This window comes from Cebus imitator, unplaced genomic scaffold (genome assembly GCF_001604975.1).
Source record: "Cebus imitator isolate Cc_AM_T3 unplaced genomic scaffold, Cebus_imitator-1.0 Scaffold7, whole genome shotgun sequence".
In the NCBI taxonomy this organism is placed as follows: Eukaryota; Metazoa; Chordata; class Mammalia; order Primates; family Cebidae; genus Cebus; species Cebus imitator.
In genome coordinates this window covers 7,282,528-7,303,718 of record NW_016107322.1, presented here as the reverse complement: position 1 = coordinate 7,303,718, position 21,191 = coordinate 7,282,528, and the positions used below count along the sequence as shown (strand labels likewise).

The following is a 21,191-nucleotide window of genomic DNA, read 5'->3' as shown; positions in this document are numbered from 1 at the left end:
AACTTTACTTGTATTAGTTTTTGACATATGAACTCCAGGGCTCTTAAATGATTATGTTGTTTAATTCTCACCTTTCGTATGGCCAAGTGTAAAGAAGAAATCATTACCTTAAGTATCCAATTCCAAATAATGGATAAATTAAATAGTTGGATCATGCATCCATTTGGCATTTTTTCACTTCTCAACCAACTAAATTGATGGAACTAGCATTACTTTAAGGCTATCAGTGAAATGCCTCTAGCAGACTAGCATGCTACAGTAATATTTCAGAATCTATATCTCTTCTTGTTTGCATAATCGCAAAAACTTCTACTCTCAAAACCTTGGGGTAGGTTAAAAAATGAGTTTGAAACAGATGTAATTCTACATTAAAAATTTGTTGTAGCATTTTGGTTGAAAGGCATTATATAAACCAAAGGAATTCTAGACTTTCTATTTAATTGAAAGCTTTTATTAAGCATAGAAGCACCATAGTTGGGTAAAAGAATTGTTTTCTCAGAATGTATATTTTGCCCATCATTTGCATCATTATATATTAGTTTAAAATTCAGAGGTTTCTGATTTCAAATATTAAGTGGAGTGCTTTTTCAACTTCCGTAAAGATTTCTCCCAGTTTACTTCATCTAATTTCAATATCCTTATTTTAATTCTAAAATAGAATAAGAGGAAGTCTAAAAGTTTTAAGTAATCAGGAAGAACTTATGACCAGCACTTTTTAACAAAAAAATAAAAGGAAGGAAAACAAGAGGAGTGACAACTCTTTCTTTAAAAAAGTATATTCTTGGCACTGAATTAGAATAGAGAATACAAGAATTCCTGTTGTGACACAGAAGCATTTAACTCTTCTTGGGCAAGTTATTTCAGTCTCTTAGCCCTTGGTTTTCACACAGGTCACAGAACAAACAAGAGGCAGAGGCAAGATGCCAACCCGTACATTCTCTAAGGAATATCTCATTTGGGGTGTACCAATAGCAATACAGGAAAGCTTAGATGCTGTGTTTATAGACAGAAACATAACTAGATAATTCAGAAAAAAAAAATTAAGAAAAGTGTAATTGACTATTGCCTTGATGAATTTTGAAAACTATCAAAGTACTGCTCAGTTGATTTTAGAAATAGATTAAAAAACTGTAAATTGATTGATACTAGGTGTATTTTCTGTACATGCCATTTAACAAGGTAAACATTTCAAAAGAATTTTGCTAATATAACAAGAAAATAATAATTGGGTTATAGATACAGACAACACACTTAACACAACCATTATGGGGCTTGATGATCACTATTTCCTTCAAATTACTTTTAAAATGATTATATTCAGTTATCTTCTCTCAACTTGATTTTGATTTCTGCTTTGTAAAAAATACAATTCTCTTTTCATTTTTCCTTTCACTTTTTTAGACTTATTTTATTCCTTATACTTTATCATTCTAATTTAGACATTTTCTTAGGGCCTTTTGTTCTTCTAAGGTATTTTTATTTTTCACTGCACTTTCTCAACATTAATCTCTATTGTCACTGCTAAATACTATTAAGGTTTAGTCCAAGGGATATTATACCAAGACTTGTCCTTGCATAATAAAAGTAATAAAGGAGAAATAAGAGCTCTTCTAGGAAAACAGGTTTTCCTTTGCTTGTAAGATTTGTATTTTTAAACAGCACAACACAAATACTGATCCATGCTCCTCAATTTTTCCATTTACATGCCACCAAAAGCAAACAGATCATAGATTTGCTCACCTGAAGATGAATCCTCTCTAGGAACTCCTGCAGAGTTTTGGATTTTTCACTGTTACTCCTTCGGTTTGCCTTTATTTTCTTGGGGGCTGCTTCCTCTTCTGAGATGACATCCACATAAATGAATTTGAAGTTTCCCACTTTATTGTTCAGCATTCCTGTCCACATCCCCATTGGTGTTTTGCAGATAATGTCTATGATGTCTCCTTTCTAAGGAAAAAGAAATCCATACAGATTAGGTTTCGGAGAACTATGATGCTATAAAAATTGATAGAAAGAATGAAATCATAGAAAACTAGAATAATGAGGACATTATGCTAAAGGGGTTCAGATATAATAGAAATAAATCTAAACATCCACTTCTCTCAAAAGTTCAGGCTGATGATATGGTCGGTTATGCTTATAATCCCAGAACTTTGGGAGGCCAAGGCAGGAGGATTGCTTGAGGCCAGGAGTTCAAGATCAGCCTGGGTGCCAAAGTGAGGTCTCATCTCTACAAAAATAATTTTTTTTTAATTAGCCTGGAATGGTAGCATGTGCCTGTAGGCCAAAGTGGGAGGAGTTCAAGGCTACAGTGAGCTGTGAATGTGTCACTGCACTCTAGCCTGGGCAACAGAGTGAGATCCCGTCTTAAAAAATAAATTCAAAGAAGTTATTTACTAGGTATAAGGAAGAAAACTTAAACATTCTTGACAAAAAGCCCTCACACAGTTTGATGACATGTTTATGCTTCTGTTATCATATCAATTTGTCAACTTATAACTGTAGAACATAGTGTAATTTACAAAACACTTTTGCCTACTCTATTTTTGCTCATAACACATCACTTAGATACATAAGGGAGGTATCGTCATTACTGATTTAAATATTACAGAAAAGGAAACAGATATATTAAATGACTTCCCAAGAGCTTAAAGGAAGTTAATAACAGAACCAGGACTCAAGTCTAAGTTATCTGAACTAAAAAATGATGCCCTTATGATTTGTACTTTCAAAGCAATGTATATGTAACAAAGCTCAAATCACCATTCCTGGAGGTACTCCCCAGCTGGGGACAGAGATGAAGGAGAAGTCTGTTACTCTATGTGTTTCTAGTGCATCTGAAAAATTTATCTATAGTATAAGATAAACCCATCTCCAGTATTTCATCTATCTAAATAAATTGTACCGAAGTCATATAAAAGTATGTGTACACTAAGTTTAAATTATGGTAAATAATTCTTGTTAAGGTATTCATGCCCTCCTTTTATTAAGAGGAGATAACATTTAGAATGAGCTCACTGCAAAGTTTTAATTGAAGTATGAATGAATCACATTGGTATGGACAAAACAATTGGTCTTTTTCTTTACTCACATCTAAGATGATAATTATAAGCTGCTAGTTATTGGCAAAAGTAGAAAACTTCATGGGGATATTTATTTGTAAACAAAATTTATTTCTATGCAAATATGATGCCTAGGTTTAAGAGTCATAGCTCCTCCTTTGAGACAAAAGTTTCTGCCCCAGAGAGGACTTTATGGATTCTAATATTTTTGCCCATTTTTAGCGTCTACCCTCAAACAAACTAAGCATCAAGTCTGCTACTAAAAATATTTTTCTTGCTGCTCTAGGAATGTGTGTTCTTCCATCTAAAAAACAGATTTTACTTGTAATGGTATAATTCACTGTGACTGAACTATCTTGTCTTTCTACTTTGTGATCATCTGCCTGTCTAGTCTTGTGATCCATTAAGCTAGGTCTTTCTGCCTTTAAGGAAAGGGAATAAAATCATAGGCTGGATGGCATCAGCTAGGGAGACTGGGAAGCTCTCCCAAAGCTCTAGAAAGTTTCTAGGCATGGAAACCCTTTACTGCATCCTTCCTATTATATTTGAGACTTGTAAATTTGCAAATTATTCTTTAAACATATATACCTGCACATTCCAGGAAAGCCCACAGTTCATCAAGCAAAGACTCAGTTTCATTTTGGATAAAACCCTTGATGGAAATAATAGTATTTCAATCTTCATGGGTAACTGGGGAATTGTTATTGTGTCCTATAAGAGCTTCACAAAAACTCACCTGAGGCAGCAGCAGCAGTGGCACCCTGGCATGGTATTGTAGGGAAGTTGAAAGGCTATCCTGAGTCAAACTGTGCTGTGTTTATTTCCTTCTATTTCTCTCTTCCACAATGGTTACTAGATTACAATATCATTTCCCCAAGACTTGAACTTAGAAATCAGATCATTCCATATACATGACTAAGGAGCTTACTATGGGGAACAGTACATGTTTTATTCTCCAGTTAAGCTTGCTGTGATTTGATAGTATGGAAGGGATCAAGACCTTAACTGTTAAATAATAATATAAATACTCCATAATATATCATAATTATTAGTTAACATTGGTTAAGTGTTAACAATATAGAAAATTCATACTTTATGTCCTTTGACTTTTAGCACTTTGTGATACTAGAAAGAATTAATTTAACATCTATGAATTCTTTAGCACAAAGCCGTCTTCTCTTTGTGCTATTGTAATCGACTGTTCCCCTTGAGTGTAAGCAGAACTATGAAAACTGCTTACATGGATTTCATAATCATGATTATGTTACCCTTACATGATAGGAGGGACTTTGCAGATCCAATTATTGTACTAAATTATTTGATATTGAGTTAACTGAAAGGAAAATTATCTTGGTGGGTCTGACAAATCAGGTAGGATCACTTAAAAAGAAAGAAAGAATATTAAAGCCTGAGTGAGCTTTTTCCTGCTCACCCTGAAAAAGCAAACTGCCAGATTGTAAAGAAGGCCCTAGCTGGTGGAATCTAGGGGCTGAGAATGGCCTCCAATTGATATCCAGCAAGAAAATGGTATCCTCAGTCCTATGACCACAAAGAACTGAATTCTGCCAATAGCCAGCGAACTCAGAAGAGGACCCTGAGCCTCAGGTGAGATCACAGCCTGCTTAGAACTCAATTGAGCCATGTGCACAATTATGACCTACAGAAACTGTGAGAAACACATTTGTGTTGTTTGATGCCTCTGAGATTAGGGCAATGTGTTACACAGCATTAGGAAATGAATACAGAGGAAAAGAGTAAGAAGAGGGAATTCAGGAGGAAATACCAATGGGAGAAAGGTCTCTGGTTACTCATAACAATCAACTTAAAAAGTACTAGACTTTTCTGGGGCATCACAGCAGACAAGAGGCAGGACTGGATTGTAGCTCCAACTTGGGCAGAAAGAATAATGAGTGGAAGCTCGCATAATGAATTTTTGCTCCAGAACAATTACAGAAATAAATCAGGAAACTTGAGAGGACCTACAGACCCCATGAAAGAAGTGGATTCCTCCTTCAGTACATGGAAGACAACCCAAATATTGTGCTGGTATCCGTAGCGGAGAGACCCACAGACAGTTCACATCATAGAACTCTGTGCAGACAACCCCCAGTACCAGCCTGGAGCCTGGTAGACTTGCTGGGTGGCTAGATCCAGAAGAGAGGTAACAAAGCCTCCAAGAAGTTTGGGATTATGTTAAACTACCAAAAATAAGAATAATCAGTGTTCCTGAGGAAAAAGAGAAATTTAAAAATTTGGAAAACATATTTGGGAAAATAATTAAGGAAAACTTCCCTGGCCTTGCTAGAGTCTAAATGGACACCAAAAGTAAGCAGGAATAGCTATTCTTATATCAGACAAAACAAACTTTAAAGCATCAGCAGTTAAACAAGACAAAGAGGGACATTATATAATGATAAAAGGCCTTGTCTAACAGGAAAATATCACAATCTTAACCATGTATGCACCTAACACTGGAGCTCCCAAATTTATAAAGCAATTACTAATGGACCTAAGAAATGAGACAGACAGCAACACAATAATAGTGGGGGACTTGATGGCCTAGGCAAATCATCAGACAGAAAGTCAACAAAGAAACAATGGATTTAAATTATGCCCTGGAACAAATGGACTTAACGGATATATACAGAACGTTCCATTCAACAACTGAAGAATATACATTCTATTCAATATCACATGGAACTTTTTCCAAGTTAGATGCTATGATAGGCCACAAAATGAGCCTCAATAAATCAAAAAAATTGAAGTTATATCAATCACTGTCTCAGACCACAGTGGAATAAAACTGGAAATCAGCTCCAAAAGGAATCTTCGAAACCATGCAAATACATGGAAATTAAATAACCTACTCCTGAATAATCATTGGGTCAAAAATGAACTCAAGATGGAAATTAAAATATTCTTCAAACTGAACAATAATAGTGACACAACCTATCAAAACCTCTGTGACACAGCAAAGGCAGTGCCAAGAGGAAAGTTCATAGCCCTAAACACCTACATCAAAAAGTCTGAAAGAACCCAAACAGTCTACGGTCATACCACAAGGAACTAGAGAAACAAGAACAAACCCAACCCAAAAACAGCAGAAGAAAGGAAATAACCAAGATCAGAGCAGAACGAAATAAAATGGAAACAGAAACAATACAAAAGATAAAAGAAACAAAAAGATGCTTTTTTGAAAAGATAAATAGAATTAATAGACCATTAGCAAGATTAACCAAGAAAAGAAAAGAGAAATTTCAAATAAGCTCAATAAGAAATGAAACAGAAGCTATTATAACTGACACTACAGAAATACAAAAGATCATTCAGGGCTACTACAAACACCTTTACATGCATAAACTAGAAGAGATGGCTAAATTCCTGGAAAAATACAACCNAAAAAAAAAAAAAAAAAAAAAAAAAGTTAGATACTTGGAGCAGACCAATAACAATCAGTGAGATTGAAATGATAATTTAAAAATTATCAATAAAAAAAAAGTTGAGGACCAGACTGATTCACAGCAGAATTCTACCAGACAAAGAAGAATTGGTACCAATCCTATTGACACTATCCCACAAGATAGAGAAAGAAGGAACCCTCCCTAAATCATTCTATGAAGCCAGTATCACCCTAGTACCAAAACCAGGAAAGGACATAACCAAAAAAGAAAGCAACAGACCAATATTCCTGATAAACACAGATGCTAAAATTCTTAACAAAATACTCGCTAACCATAATTCAACAACATATCAAAAAGATAATCTACCACGATCAAGTGGGTTTAATACCAGGGATGCAGGGATGGGCTAACATACACACATCAATAAACATGATACACCATATAAACAGAATTACAAAAAACAAACAAAAAACAAACAAAAAACACAATCATCTCAATAGATGCAGAAAAAGCACTTGACAAAATCCAGCATCTCTTTATGATTAAAATTCTCAGCAAAATTGGCAGACAAGGTACATGCCCCAATATAATAAAAGGCATCTATGACAAACCCACAGTCAGCATAATACTGAATGAGGAAAAGGTGAAAGCATTCCCTTTGAGAACTAGAACAAGGAAAGGATGCCCACTCTCACCATTCCTCTTCAACACAGTACTAGAAGTCCTAGCGAGAGCAATCAGACAAGAGAAAAAAAGGGCATCTAAATCACTAAAAAGGAAGTCAAACTGTCACTGTTTGCTGATGATCTGATCATTTACCTAGAAAACCCTAAAGACTCTTCCATGAAGCTCCTAGAACTGATAAAAGAATTCAGCAGAGTTTCTGAATACAAAATTAATGTACAAAAATCTGTAGCTTTTCTATACACCAGCAGCAACCAAGCTAATAATCAAATCAAGAACTCAACCCCTTTTACAATAGCTGCAAAATAAAAAAAATAAAAGAAAAACATTGAAATATACCTAACCAAGGAAAGACCTCTACAAGGAAAACTACAAAACACTGCTGAAAGAAATCATAGACAGCACAAACAAATGGAAACATGTTCCATGCCTATGGATGTGTAGAATCAATATTGTAAAAATGACTGTACTGCCAAAAGCAATCTACAAATTCAACACAATTCCCATCAAAATACCACCATCATTCTTCACAGAATTAAAAAAAAAAAATCCTAAAATTCATATGAAACAAAAGAAAGGGCTTCCATAGCCAAAGCAAACTTAATTAAGCAAAAATAACAAATCTGGAGGCATCACATTACCTAATTTCGAACTATACTATAAGGCCATAGTCACCAAAACAGCATGGTACTAGTATAAAAAATAGGCACATAGAACAATGGAACAGAATAGAGAACCCAGAATTAAACCCGAATACTTACAGCCAACTGATTTTTGACAAAGCAAGCAAAAACATAAAGTAAAGAAAGGACACCCTTTTCAACAAATGGTGCTGGGATAATTGGCTAGCCACATGTAGGATAATAAAACTGAATCCTCAACTCTCACCTTATACAAAAAATCAACTCAAGATGGATTAAAGGCTTAAATCTAAGTCCTGAAACTATAAAACTTCTAGAAGATAACATTGGAAAAACCTTTCCAGACGTTGGCTTAGGCAAAGATTTCATGACCAAGAACCCAAAAACAAATGCAATAAAAACAATGATAAATTGCTGGGACTTCATCAAACTAAAGAGCTTTTGCATGGCAAAATGAACAGTCAGCAAAGGTAAAAGACAACCCAGAGAGTGGGAAAAAATCTTTACGATCTCTACATCTGATAAAGGACTAATATCCAAAATCTACAGTGAACTCAGATCAACAAGAAAAAAAACAATCCCATCAAAATTGGGCTGAGGACATAAATAGACAATTCTCAAAAGAAGATATACAAATGGCCAACAAACATGAAAAAATGCACAACATCTCTAATGATTGGGAAAGGCAAATCAAAACCACAATGCAAAGCCACCTTTGCAAGAATGGCCGTAATCAGAAAAATTAAAAAAAAAAAATTGTTGGCATGGATGTAGTGAAATGGGAACACTTCTACACACCTGGTGGGAATATAAACTAGTACAACCCTATGGAAAACAGTGTAGAAATTCCTTAAAGAACTAAAAATAGAACTACCATTTGATTCAGCAATTCCACTGCTGAGTACCCAGAGGAAAAGAAGTCATTATATGAAAAATATACTTGCACACACATGTTTATAGCAACACAATTTGTAATTGCAAAAATGTGAAACCAGCCTAAATGCCCATCAGTCAATGAGTAGATAAAGAAACTGTGAGATATATATATATATATATCTCATATATATATAAATATAAATAATATGATGAAATACTACTCAGCCATAAAAAGGAATGAATTAATGGCATTTGCAGTAACCTGGATGAAACTGGTCACTATTATTCTAAGTGAATTAACTCAGGAATGGAAAACCAAACCTCATATGTTCTTATTCATAAGCAGGAGGTAAGCTATGAAGATGCAAAAGTATAGGAATGACATAATGGACTTTGAGGACCCAGGGGGAAAAAGTGGGAAGGCGGTGAGGGATAAAAGACTACAAATATAGTGCAGTGTATACTGCTTGGGTGAGGAGTGCACCAAAATCTCACAAATAACTACTAAAGAAGTTACTCATGTAACCAAACACTACCTGTTACCCAATAGCCTATGGAAATAAAAATAAAAACAAAAATATAAAGTACTGGGGTTGCCTTACGAAGCCTCGTTCCCAAGGCCTTTGCTCTGCTACATTCTTGCCTGACATTTGCACCTTCTCTCCTTCTCTTTGATTTTGTTATTTTTATTTCTGCAAGTATCAGGCAGAGTTGAACACCTTCAGCAACTGTGAGGCTTTGGATTTCATGAAAATGGAGAGAATCCCTTCCTCCCTGATAGATTTTGAACCTGAATTGTCTACATAGTAACAAATTATGCTATTAGCCTGAACAGACTGCTATCCCGGCTCCACCTCACTTACTTCATTCAAATTCTTAGTGCTGTAAGCCAGTCTCCACTTCTATTGTTGGTAAGAACATACTCACACCCTGTCTTCCCATTGCTTATACTCGTTTGTAACAGATCATATAACCAGCATTTGACAAACATTCAAAAGGTGGGATATGGTGTCCTCTCACCTTGATTTTGAGGGAGTCAGTGTCATAGGGACTTGGTGTGAAATCCGTATGCACTCTGGCACGGCCGCAGAATGGTCCTGAATAGGGGCCATCGTCATCCAGTCGAAAGCTGTCACGGTTACTTGTACCATCTGAACAGCTTGTTATGCCACCTGATGAAAGCAGAAGTTCACAGCTGTCATTGAAGACTTCCAACATTCTGAACCATCATTTGGACACAACTAAGTATTGATAATGCTGGAACACTGGATGCCAGGCTCATGAGGAGGTTCTAATGGACTCATCCTGGTTACGGTCTCCCAGTTGCTCTCTATCAGTGAGCTTTGTTCTCTGAGCATTTCTAATCTTTTTCCTGCCAATCTGGCCAGTCTCTCTTCCACTACTAACCCAAGTACCCTCTCACTTCATTCTCCATAATCTGATCCAATACACAATATACTAAGCATTGGACACTTGCCGAAGAGGAGGAAGGTACAGGTACAACCACTGACCAAGCCAGGTAATTAATTTTGTACGTGCAAACAAAGACAGAAACTGATAGCAAGTTTGAATTTTGTGTGCTATTGATCATGAATGCTCAAAGCATGACATTACAAAGTTTCCTACAACTTATCACAAACCTTTTCGGCCAGAGTTCCCACTGTGTACCAAAGGCCATTTTGAGTCAGTATTTCTGCCATAACAGGTGGCACTTTTGCTTGTTGTATGAGTGTAAAAGAAAGAGGAAGTGTGTCCAAATGTCTGCACCCCCAAGTGGTTTGAAACTTCGAAACTGGGCCTTTAAAACTGCTCTGAACTTCAAGGAAAAGACTAAAGAAATATCATTTTGCCATCTGCCTGGTGGGAACAAGAATGGCTCCCAGTGGAAGTACCTCTCCTCCCCCACCCTCATACTCAGTCATCACTTCTTCCTTGGTCTGGCCTTTCATTATTCTGTTCAAAGAGGGAATAGCCCAGGTTTCACTACCATGCAATGTGGAAATAAGGTAAAAACCCTTCAAGATGCTCCACATTGTATGTGAACTGGTGTAAAACACAGGTGAGTTGCATCTAATCACATAAATTAAGTGGTATATGCTAATAGTAAAATGGGCCACCATCTCTTCACACCCTCCCTTCTGTGACAACTCCAGACCAGGGATTTTCACAGTCCATTCTAGTTAATAAAATTCTCCCCACATTCAGCATCACAATATAGTTTTAAAACTTCCAGCAGAAATGAATACTAATGAGATCTGAATTTCACACTTGCAAAAAAATACTCTTTAAAAATGTTTTTGTTAGCTTTTGTCACAAAATAACTATTCTACAGCAAATAGGAAAATAGGAATAAAACTCAGGATATTTGAAACATCTGGTCCTTGCCATACATCTTCAAATAACACAAGCAGTCAATTTAAAAGGAAATGGAAAATAAACTTTGCAAAAACATTTAAAAGCTCTGAAAAGATTAGTGAGATATATAACAGTCTACATATAAAAATTCATAAGGAACCCTGAAATATCAGTCTTTTCATCCAAATATTGTAGCTGGAAAAATGGCTAAATCCTGAGTGATTTCTTTCTTAGAAAATTATTAATGTTCATTAGAAAATCCTTGTTTGTCAGTTATGGATCCCTTTTTGCCACCTAATTGGTGACATTCCTACCATTTATTATTTGCATATTGCTTCGCTCTTTACTCATTAATTCTGGGTTAAGATCTAAAATGTAAATGTCAGTAAAAGTAAATTGATGCAAATGTGCTACATTTTTTCAGAGTACTTCTGGAAAAAAGAAAAGCGGTGGGGGGAGAAAGAGAGAGGGGGATGCAGGGAAGAGGGCGGGAGAAAGAAAGGGACAGAGAACAGAACAGAAAATAAATTTCATTTATCTGAATACTTTAAGTAATTTTAAAATATTTTGACTCAAGATAAAGCTGGCTCACTCCAACAAAGATTTTTATTTTAGAGATGCGGATTGAATCACCTAATACGACTTTTTACACTGTTGTTGACTACAGTGTTAAAAGTTTCAACACAATATATAACTGTGTCAAATAGATTATGTATTATTTAAACAATAGCAGCTCTATATAGATTTAATAGATCTTACAATATTTTACTATTTCTCTTATCAAGCAGCTGAAACCTTGTTGCTAATTTAACTTGTTGTTTTTAATGAATTAAACCCAGACCTCACACCCAGGATCTTGTCCCTGATTCATTAACCTTACTTGATGAGCTCTGTCCACTGTAGAGACTATCCATGGAGTCACTGGCTTTGAGGGACACCTTCTCTGTGTGGGTCCCAATCACAGGGTCACTGTTCCTATATGGAAGGGCATCCTCTCCATGTTCTTCATCCTTCAGAAAAACAAACCAGAGGTTAAGTACAGAGAGAAGATTTCCATGAAGATGTTCATTGTGTACATTGATTTAATAGACAAGACATATTTTAGCAATGAAATACTTAATACATAAGGATAAAATATGATAGTAGTTGATCTTCAGTTCAATTTCTAGCAAAACCTTTTCAGTGTACTTGAAAAAATTCTTCAGATGACACATTCCTTTTTCTAGAATTCAGTTGAAGTTATAATGGCTCACTTTTATAAACCAGGATGAATATCATATCAATACTATTTAATCAAAAATGTTAGATTTATTAACATCTATGGTTTATCTTTTAAGACACATTTACTTCTTCATGTTGTCCTTATCCTCTTTTTACCACCATTACTAATCCACTGATCCTATAAACTTCAACTCTGCATGGTTGTTTCATGTGAGTTATTTGCACCCTACCAGATCACTAGATATGAATAAAACATGTACATATTGCAATTCTAAAGCAAAGCTTATCTAAGAAGCTTTACACATCTAATACTGTGCTTGCCACCTAGTCAAGTGAAAAGCAAACCTTGCATAAAATTAGAAAAGACAGACAATTTCAAAACAAATTATATTTTCTTGAAAACATCTCTAGTGTTTTCCATATTTCAATAGTTTGGATTAAACTTATGAATTTCTTAATAATTATCAGAATGTAATTCAACATTCTTTGTGTGCATTTCTAAATGTTGATAAAACTTGACAATATACATATACTAGACACTCAGTTGGATTCTCTGCTTTTATCCATTCAACACAAGTTTATAGAACACCTACTAGCTCCTGGGCAATGTTCTGGGAACTCGGAATTATCACAGTAAACAAGATAACAGGGTGCTTGTTATAATGAAGGATATTCTATTGTGTTAGCTGTGTGTGTTGTGTATCTGCGTGTCTGTGTGTGTAGAGTATTTGGGGAGGTGTGTATAAACAAAATAAGCAAGACAATTTCAGAAAATAATAAGTGTTAAGAAAGAACACTGGGTGATGTGAGAGAATGTGTGGCTGAGGTTAGGGTTACAGGTTGGCTGCTTTAAATGGAGTGCCCTTCAAAGACCTCTGCCATACGGTAATGGATGCCCCCAATTATTGACCTAAATGAAAAGAAAATGTAACTTAGATGAAGCTTTGGAGACAGTTTTCTAAGCAAAGGGAACAGCAAGAGCAAAATAACTGAACTCAGAATTAGCTTGGGTTGTGCAGGGGAAAACAACAAGGCTAATGTGGTGAGAGAAAGGAGAATATTAGTGCGTAAGTTTAGGGAAGTAGACTGGAGCCACATCAAGAAAAGCTTTTTAGACCACGTGTGGTGGCCACGTAAATGTGCCACTTAGATCTCTTGCTGAGGGACCTTTCTTTACTAACAGCCCCAGGACTGCCCCTCTGTATCCACCACTCTGTTTGCAGTAAAGCCATATACCCTGCCAGTAACTGAAAATGTAGGGGTATTGTTTGAGCCCATCCTAGTGGAATGCAGGGCTCCTGTAATGGAAGGCTTTAGTATAAGAATCCTCCATCAATCTGACCAAAGCTTTCTCAGAATTCTGCTGAAGTATGAGACTCTCTCTACCTGATCCTTCTTCCTTTTCCCTGTCCTTTTACAGATGTCAGATTTGCATTGCAGTCTAAAGGCTTTCTCTTCTTTGGCCTTCCTAGCATTTCCCCCTATAAATCTCTCGTGTTTCTATTCCTTTCTTAGGATCTGCTTCTCAGAGGACTAGAATGAGCACACCAAGTAAAGGGGTGCATTATGAAGACACTGTGAAATTTCAACCATGACCAGATTTCTACTTGTCAGAGATATTTTTGGCTTTCATATGGAGAATAAATTTTATGTGAGAAAGAATAAAAAGCATGGGAAGCAATCAGGGGATTATTATAGTAATCCAGGAAAGAACAGTTGGTTACTTAGTCTAAAGCAGGAATAGTTTACATGGAGAAATTAGAGAGTTTATATATACTTGATAATACAATTAAGACAATTTACTGATGAATTTGTGTGAAAAGTGAGAAAAAGAAGAAGTTTAGGGTGATTCTTAGATTTTCTTTTCTTTTTTCCTCTTTTTTATATTTTTGTTTTTATTTGTTTTGAAAATCAGTGTTGTCTGCTGCCACTGGGGAATACTGGATGAGAAAACCTTTTTTTTTTTTTTTTTGGTAAAAGCATAGAGAATTGATATATTAGCTTTGGATATATTACGTTTTGGATGTATACTGCACATCTAAATGAGAATATCAAATAAGAAATTGATTATATAAATACAACAGATAAGTGAAGAGGTCATTGCTAGAGATATATTTGTTGAAGACAAAGTCATGAGAGTAGATGAGCTGACTTAGGAGGAGAGGGTAAATTCATGGAGCAACCAGAAACAAGCCTCAGGAAGATCCAATGTTTCAAGGGATGAAAAAGAAAGCAGAGCCAAGAAAGGAAACTATGAGGAAGAATAAATGCCAGAAGTATGCCAAGTCAAAGAAGCCAAGAAAAGTGAATGTTTTATATGTAAGGATATCAGCACTTGGGTTGAATACAACTGAAAAGTAGTAAGGAGAAAGAAAAGTGACCATTGGATTTGACAATACAGATGTCACTACAGATGGTGACAGCTATTTTAATGGCGTACTGGGGGCAGAGCCTTATTGAAGTGGGTTGAAAAAGAGAATGGACATAAGACATAAAAATCAATAAAGTAGAATTGAGAGCCCATAAATAAACCCACTTATTTATGATCTGTATATTTATGACAATATATTTATGGTCAATTGATTTTTAACAAGAGTGCCAAGACAATGAAATAGGAAAAGAATCATCTTTTCAACAAATAGTGTTAGGGCAGCTGTATATCTACTTGCAAGAGAATGAAGGTAGACTCTTCCTATATACCATACAGTCAAATTACCTTGAAATGAATCATACGCCAAAATTTATGAGACTATTGACCTCTTAAAAGAAAACATAGGAATAATTATTTATTACATTAGATTAGACAACAGTTTCTTAAATATGTTACCAAAAGCACCAGTGACCACAAAAAGAAAACTGGAATACAATAAAATTATAAACACTTGTGCTACAAACAATACCATGGAGAAAATAAAAATATAATCCATGGAACTGGAGAAAATATATTATATTGCAAGTGATATATCTAATAAAGGACTTGTATCCAGAATATATAAAAAACATTTAAAATGCAAAGATAAATAACCCAATTAAAAATGGACAATGGATGTGAAAAACACTTCTCTATGAAGATATATAAATGGCTAAAAAGCACATGAAAAGATTCTTGACATTATTAGTCATCAGGAAAATGTAAAGTACAAAAAAATGTAAATCAAAATCACAATGAGATTCCATCTCACATCCACTAGGATGGCTAGTATTAATAAGACAGACAATAACAAGTATTGGCAATGATATGGAGAAATTGAAACCCTCATTCATTGCTGGTGGGAATGTAAAATGACGCAGCTGCTTAGGAAAGCAATTTCCCAGTTTCTCTGTTAGACACAGAGTTACCATATATCCAAGAGCAATGAAAAAATATTTTCATACAAAAAATTGAACAGAAGTATTTGTAGCAGCATTATTCATAATAGCCAAAAAGTGAAAGCAACCCAACTGATCATTAACTGATAAGTGGATATATTAAATGTGGTCCATAAAGGAGAAATATTATTTGGCAATAAAAATGAATGAAGTACTGATACTTGCTACAAAATTAATGACATGTTGTTCACATGCATCTAGAAATGGGTGATCTTTTTTTTTTTTCCTTTTTGGTGGAATCTCGTTCTGTCGCCAGGCTGGAGTACACTGGCTCACTGCAACTTCTGCCTCCCAGGTTCAAGTGATTCTCCTGCCTCAGGCTCCCGAGTAGCTGGGACTACAGGCATGCATCACCACGCCCAGCTAATTTTTGTATTTTTAGTAGAGATGGGGTTTCACCATGTTGGCCAGAATGGTCTCAATCTCTTGACCTCATGATCTGCCCACATCGGCCTCCCAAAGTGCTGGGATTACAGGCATGAGCCACCATGCCTGGCTGATGCATGGTCTTTCTTAGTGTTAGTTTCTTCTGTTAAAATGAAAGTAATACTTCCTTCCACCCAACTTCTGGGCATAATGACTAAGGAAGAAAACAGGTGCTTAAGTACTTCATAAAGCACCAAGCACTTCTATAATCCAGCTGAACAGTTTTAGAAAGATTTAGTAAAAAAATACAAATGATATAATAGAGAATACTTACCTTTTCCTCAGAAAGGGCTTTGATGTACTTTTTACCCACTTTTTTCTTCATTGTCCAAGAAATAGTTCTCATTTTTTTACCCAAACCTCCTCCATTATTTGAAGTTTTATTTGGTTCTCCACTTTCATGTATGGGATCTCCATCACGTACCTAGATTAAAATTGTTTATAAAAGACAAAATAATAAAACCATAAAAAACATTCATCTGAAATCATTGTTACAGGGAGCATTCTGAGTTTGTGAACTTCCCATGCATTCTGTGCAGCAGCCTCCATGGACATACACATATTTTTAAAGTTGTCTAGGCCTGGTTGCTTTTGTTATAAACTTGAAAAGTAAACCTTGTGATACTGAAGGACTTGAGCCTCACATCTGCAACTCTTTTAGAGAATTTTGGCTATTTTTTAAATTGCTGTATTGAAGAACCATTTTATTACCTCTTCTTGAGGTAAACAAATAAGATTAAATACCAGGTATAAGGAGTTATTGTATCTACACAGATAAAAAAAACATTTTATTGGAAGCTTTAAATAGGCTGTAGCATCTATCTGAGTTGAATGGGCCTAAAAATATCCTCCTGCTTCTCATAGAAATTTAGATGATTGTGGTTATTTTTAAAGAACTTTTTGTGTTAATGAAATCCACTGAGAAACATTAGGGTTTTTTTTTTTTTTCATCTTAGCATGAACATTTCCCACATTCTCAATCAATAGTAAATATGAATTGGTTCCAGCCATCAGTACAGAAATCTTTATGTAATTCACATGCTATATTAATCAAACATCTTATTTGGACTGCTTTTGTCTGTGCTTAGGAATTTTGTTAAACCAATGACTCAGAATAAAATACACTGTTCACAGCCACAAGACTCTATATATCATAAAACAATGTTCTGTTAACAAAATTAATATGTATAAATGTGATATATGTCACATTATATAGAATCTATATGGAATAAAATATCCTCATCACCCACCTCACCCCTAGCTTTTTCTTAGGTCTCCCTTGCTCACTAGAGCAGTGGTTATCAAAATATGATCCCTGGACCAGCAGCATCAACATCACTTGAGGGCAGTTTGTGCTTAGCAAGCTCTTCAAGTGATTCCAATACTCAGTAAAGTTTGAAAACAACTGTAAAAAAGTATTGCTATGCTGATCCCCTTGCAGTTTCTCTCTCAGGTTCTCACCAAAGTTTGTATTTGCTTTTGCCATTGGCTTCCCCTAGATATCCAAGAATTTCTTCCATGAGTCATCCAGGCTTCTACTCACATGTCATATAATAGGAGAGCAATTTTCTGATTGATCACCCTTCACACTTCCATACATCCTGTTTATTGGCCCTGATTAATTATTAGTCTAAGCAGTTAACATTATCTGATAATATGTTTTTTCATTTGATTATTATCTACATCTCCTACTATGATACATGCTCCATGAGACTCGAGATTTTATCTGTTTTCTTTGAGTGTCTAAGTACTTCCAGGCACATAGCTAGCACTAGATATTATGTGAATAAATGAAACTTCTTATGTAGAACTTTGAAGATATTTTTTTCTTGTAGGATATGTTTGGGTTACATATTTTAAAATACCTTATATTTGCAAGAAAAGAAACTTGAAGGTCATCTAGTTTGGCACTGCCCACCATTCCTGATAGATGGACAGGCAGTCATTCACTGAATATAAAAAACGATGGGAAACTTCTCTTTAGTGAACTTGACTATTTTAATATAAAAGTTTAACCACATAGTTAATATCATTATTAATCAATATTATATTTTGCTTCATATCTTACCCCAAATTGCCTATGATAAATATGAATGGACAGCCAATTTAAACCCTCATTGCTCTTTATTAATTTCTACATTCAAGGTTATAAAGGCAAAGATTCTTTGCTTAATTCAAAAGCCCCGAATAAAATATAATTTGGAAGCACTTTAAAATTTTAGAGTTAGCCTTTTTCTTCTCTCTACTTAAACATTCTCTGTCTTCATTGTAGAATTATTTTGCTAACTAATATAAGAAATGTTATTTAATTACTACTTATGTTACCCTGTGATTTCTAAACTTCAGAAAAATGTACCACAAATATTTTTTTACGTTTTTCTATCATTATTTACAGTAGCTACAAAGAAACTATGTTTGTGTCTTTTGAATGTTAACATTTTTCTATTCTGTTCTCCATAGCCTGAATCAAATTTCTATTTAGATATTACTTATGGGTTTGTTGTCCTTTTAAGATTTGTCTTCCCCTGTAGACTCCAGGTATGATAAGGATTTTCATGTGTAATTGCAACAGTACTTCCTGAGTAAGGGAAAACCTGTCATAGAGTAGGCATATTTTTTGAATGAATGCTGGACTTTTGAAAAATATGCAAACTACTTTATTAGGTTCATTAAATTCTTTTACAAATTATTAGGCCACCATTATTAACTAATGACCCTGAATGAACCTGAGCTATCTTATGTAGGCTAATTCCAGAATTATAAACTAAATAGCAGAATATATGTATGATTGTGGAGAGTTAAAAATGTACACAAGATGCCAACTGAAAATAAAATTATATACAGCTTCTTTCTCTCTTCACACACAGACACATATATGGAGAGAGAGAGATTTATGTGTATATATTCCATGTATTACTTACAATTATGTAAATGTTGATTAACTATATAGTTATGTACAAGTTTACTCATAAATGTGAATATATATATAATAAATAAAAGGAGATAATTACTAAAATTAAAATATTTTAAAATATTACAGATAGATATATCTGAAAATAAGCATAAGATCTAAAAACCTATTGATCTGAAAAGAATATATTGCCTGTGAGCTTGCTGAATCAGGTTCAATCATAAACAGTATTTTCTGTTTTCTCAGTAGACACCCTATCTCTGTACTATTTTATTAGTTGTTGTTATACCTGTCATTAATCACTGAGCAAATGTGGCCCCTGCTTTATGAGATAGTATGGCAAACTTTGGAGTCAGAGAAGAGTTAGAGTTCTGCCTTTGTCATTTATTCACTCTGTAATTTAGAAGTAATTTTATTGGATGAAGCAAGCATATTTCCACAATGGCAAAATAGATACACTAATACTTCCTATGTTATAGATAGGTAAATTGTTATAGAGAGGTAAATTTAGCATTGTGCTTATTTCATGGTGAGTGCTCCATTAAATGTACATATTATTGAAATTTTTTGTATGTAAACCTAATTTTATGGGAAGCTTTTCTTAAGCTACATTTAAAATGTTTGTAGTTTATTATTTTTTTATTTTTATTTTTTCCGAGTCGGAGTTTCGCTCTTGTTACCCAGGCTGGAGTGCAATGGCGCGATCTCGGCTCACCGCAACCTCCGCCTCCTGGGTTCAGGCAATTCTCCTGCCTCAGCCTCCCGAGTAGCTGGGATTACAGGCGCGCACCACCATGCCCAGCTAATTTTTGTATTTTTAGTAGAGACGGGGTTTCACCATGTTGACCAGGATGGTCTCGATCTCTTGACCTCGTGATCCACCCGCCTCGGCCTCCCAAAGTGCTGGGATTACAGGCTTGAGCCACCGCGCCCAGCCGTAGTTTATTAATATGAATGTAGTGCTCACCAATGGAATGTTTCAGTATACACTGAAGTGTGAGAGTCCAATTGGACAGCCATATGCTCTCATTAACAAATTTACAGTTGAGCCATCTAATAATTTTCTAATTTGAAGCAATTACAACTTATATAAAATTATATATATATGCTAAATAATGTGTACAAATACAATGTTGGGGTGTGTGTGTGTGTGTGTATATATATATATGTGTGTGTGTGTGTGTGTGTATATATATATATATGTGTGTATATATATATATATACACACACACACACACACACACACACACACACACACGCACATTGTTTTATGGCAGTAATACTCAGGAAATTTGGAATTGTCAGTGTTTTGAATTCTATCTTTTTATGTGTATATTTTGCTTTCCAAAACATCTGTTAGGTTTCTTAAAATAGCATTTTACTTTTAATGCCCTGCATGATACTGGATACTGATAGAAACAAGAGACAGCCGAGGGTCCCTGGTGAAACGTCACTTTCAAGCCTAAAACAGCCTGAAGGCTGAAAAACCAGACTGCTGCTCCTGGATGAAGCCAACCCTTTCCCAACTGCTTCTCTCTGAATAATGTCCACCTGTGCACTGGGGGAATTTGGTGGAGCTACGGGAGTTCCCATCCTTTGCAGCGGGAGGAGCCTGGCCTCTTCTGTTCCTTTGAAGTGGCCAAGGAGTCAATCTGTAAGGTAGGGAGGACTCTCGCTTTGCTGAGAGTTCCTCTTTCCTTCTTTCCTTTTCACACAATAAACCCTGCCCTACTCACCCTACAATGTGTCTGTGGGCCTAAATTTTCCTGGTCATGTGACAAGAACCCCCTTTTTCTCTACAACAGTACTTAATAATGGTTTGTTCATTTATCATGAAAATATGTGCAAGGCTATAATTTTAAAATGTATTTATTTTTCTTATTGTACTTTGCAAAAATGACACTGTCTTCGTATTTCATAATGTGTTTGCATGATATTCATAAAAATGGAATAAAATACTAACCTCAGTTGAATCATCTGGTTTTGATATAGAATTATTCCGAAAACGATCAAAATTCCCAAAACTGCTGCTTCGCTATAAAATAGAAAAGAAAAAGGAAAGGAAACTTAGAGTTTGTTATTTTCACTACCCAAACTGATTAATATATTAGATTATAGCTGAACAAGCCCCATATTTTGCAAATACAGGGTTTAAAAAGCTCTTCTCTCTGGAATATTCGAAGGCTGTGAAGATACAACAATTAACATGTTTATACTTACAGCTGATAAAATGTCTTTCTATGTT

General features: G+C 35.1%; 1 protein-coding gene and 1 long non-coding RNA gene across 5 annotated transcripts in view; one reads left to right on the top strand and one right to left on the bottom strand.

Moving 5' to 3' along the window:
• Nucleotides 1-21,191, bottom strand: part of LOC108312071 (SAM domain-containing protein SAMSN-1) — a 118,023-nt gene that overhangs the window by 11,400 nt on the left and 85,432 nt on the right. For all 4 annotated transcript variants that reach the window (XM_017539831.2, XM_017539816.2, XM_017539823.2 and 1 more), the window contains 5 exons: nucleotides 20,910-20,981; nucleotides 16,310-16,459; nucleotides 11,900-12,029; nucleotides 9,685-9,836; nucleotides 1,741-1,947 (listed from right to left, as the gene is read on the bottom strand). In XM_017539831.2, the coding sequence (XP_017395320.2) occupies nucleotides 1,741-1,947; nucleotides 9,685-9,836; nucleotides 11,900-12,029; nucleotides 16,310-16,459; nucleotides 20,910-20,981 (711 nt within the window). The remainder of the gene's footprint in view (nucleotides 1-1,740; nucleotides 1,948-9,684; nucleotides 9,837-11,899; nucleotides 12,030-16,309; nucleotides 16,460-20,909; nucleotides 20,982-21,191) is intronic.
• Nucleotides 1-21,191, top strand: part of LOC108312113 — a 199,390-nt gene that overhangs the window by 114,376 nt on the left and 63,823 nt on the right. The window lies entirely within an intron of this gene.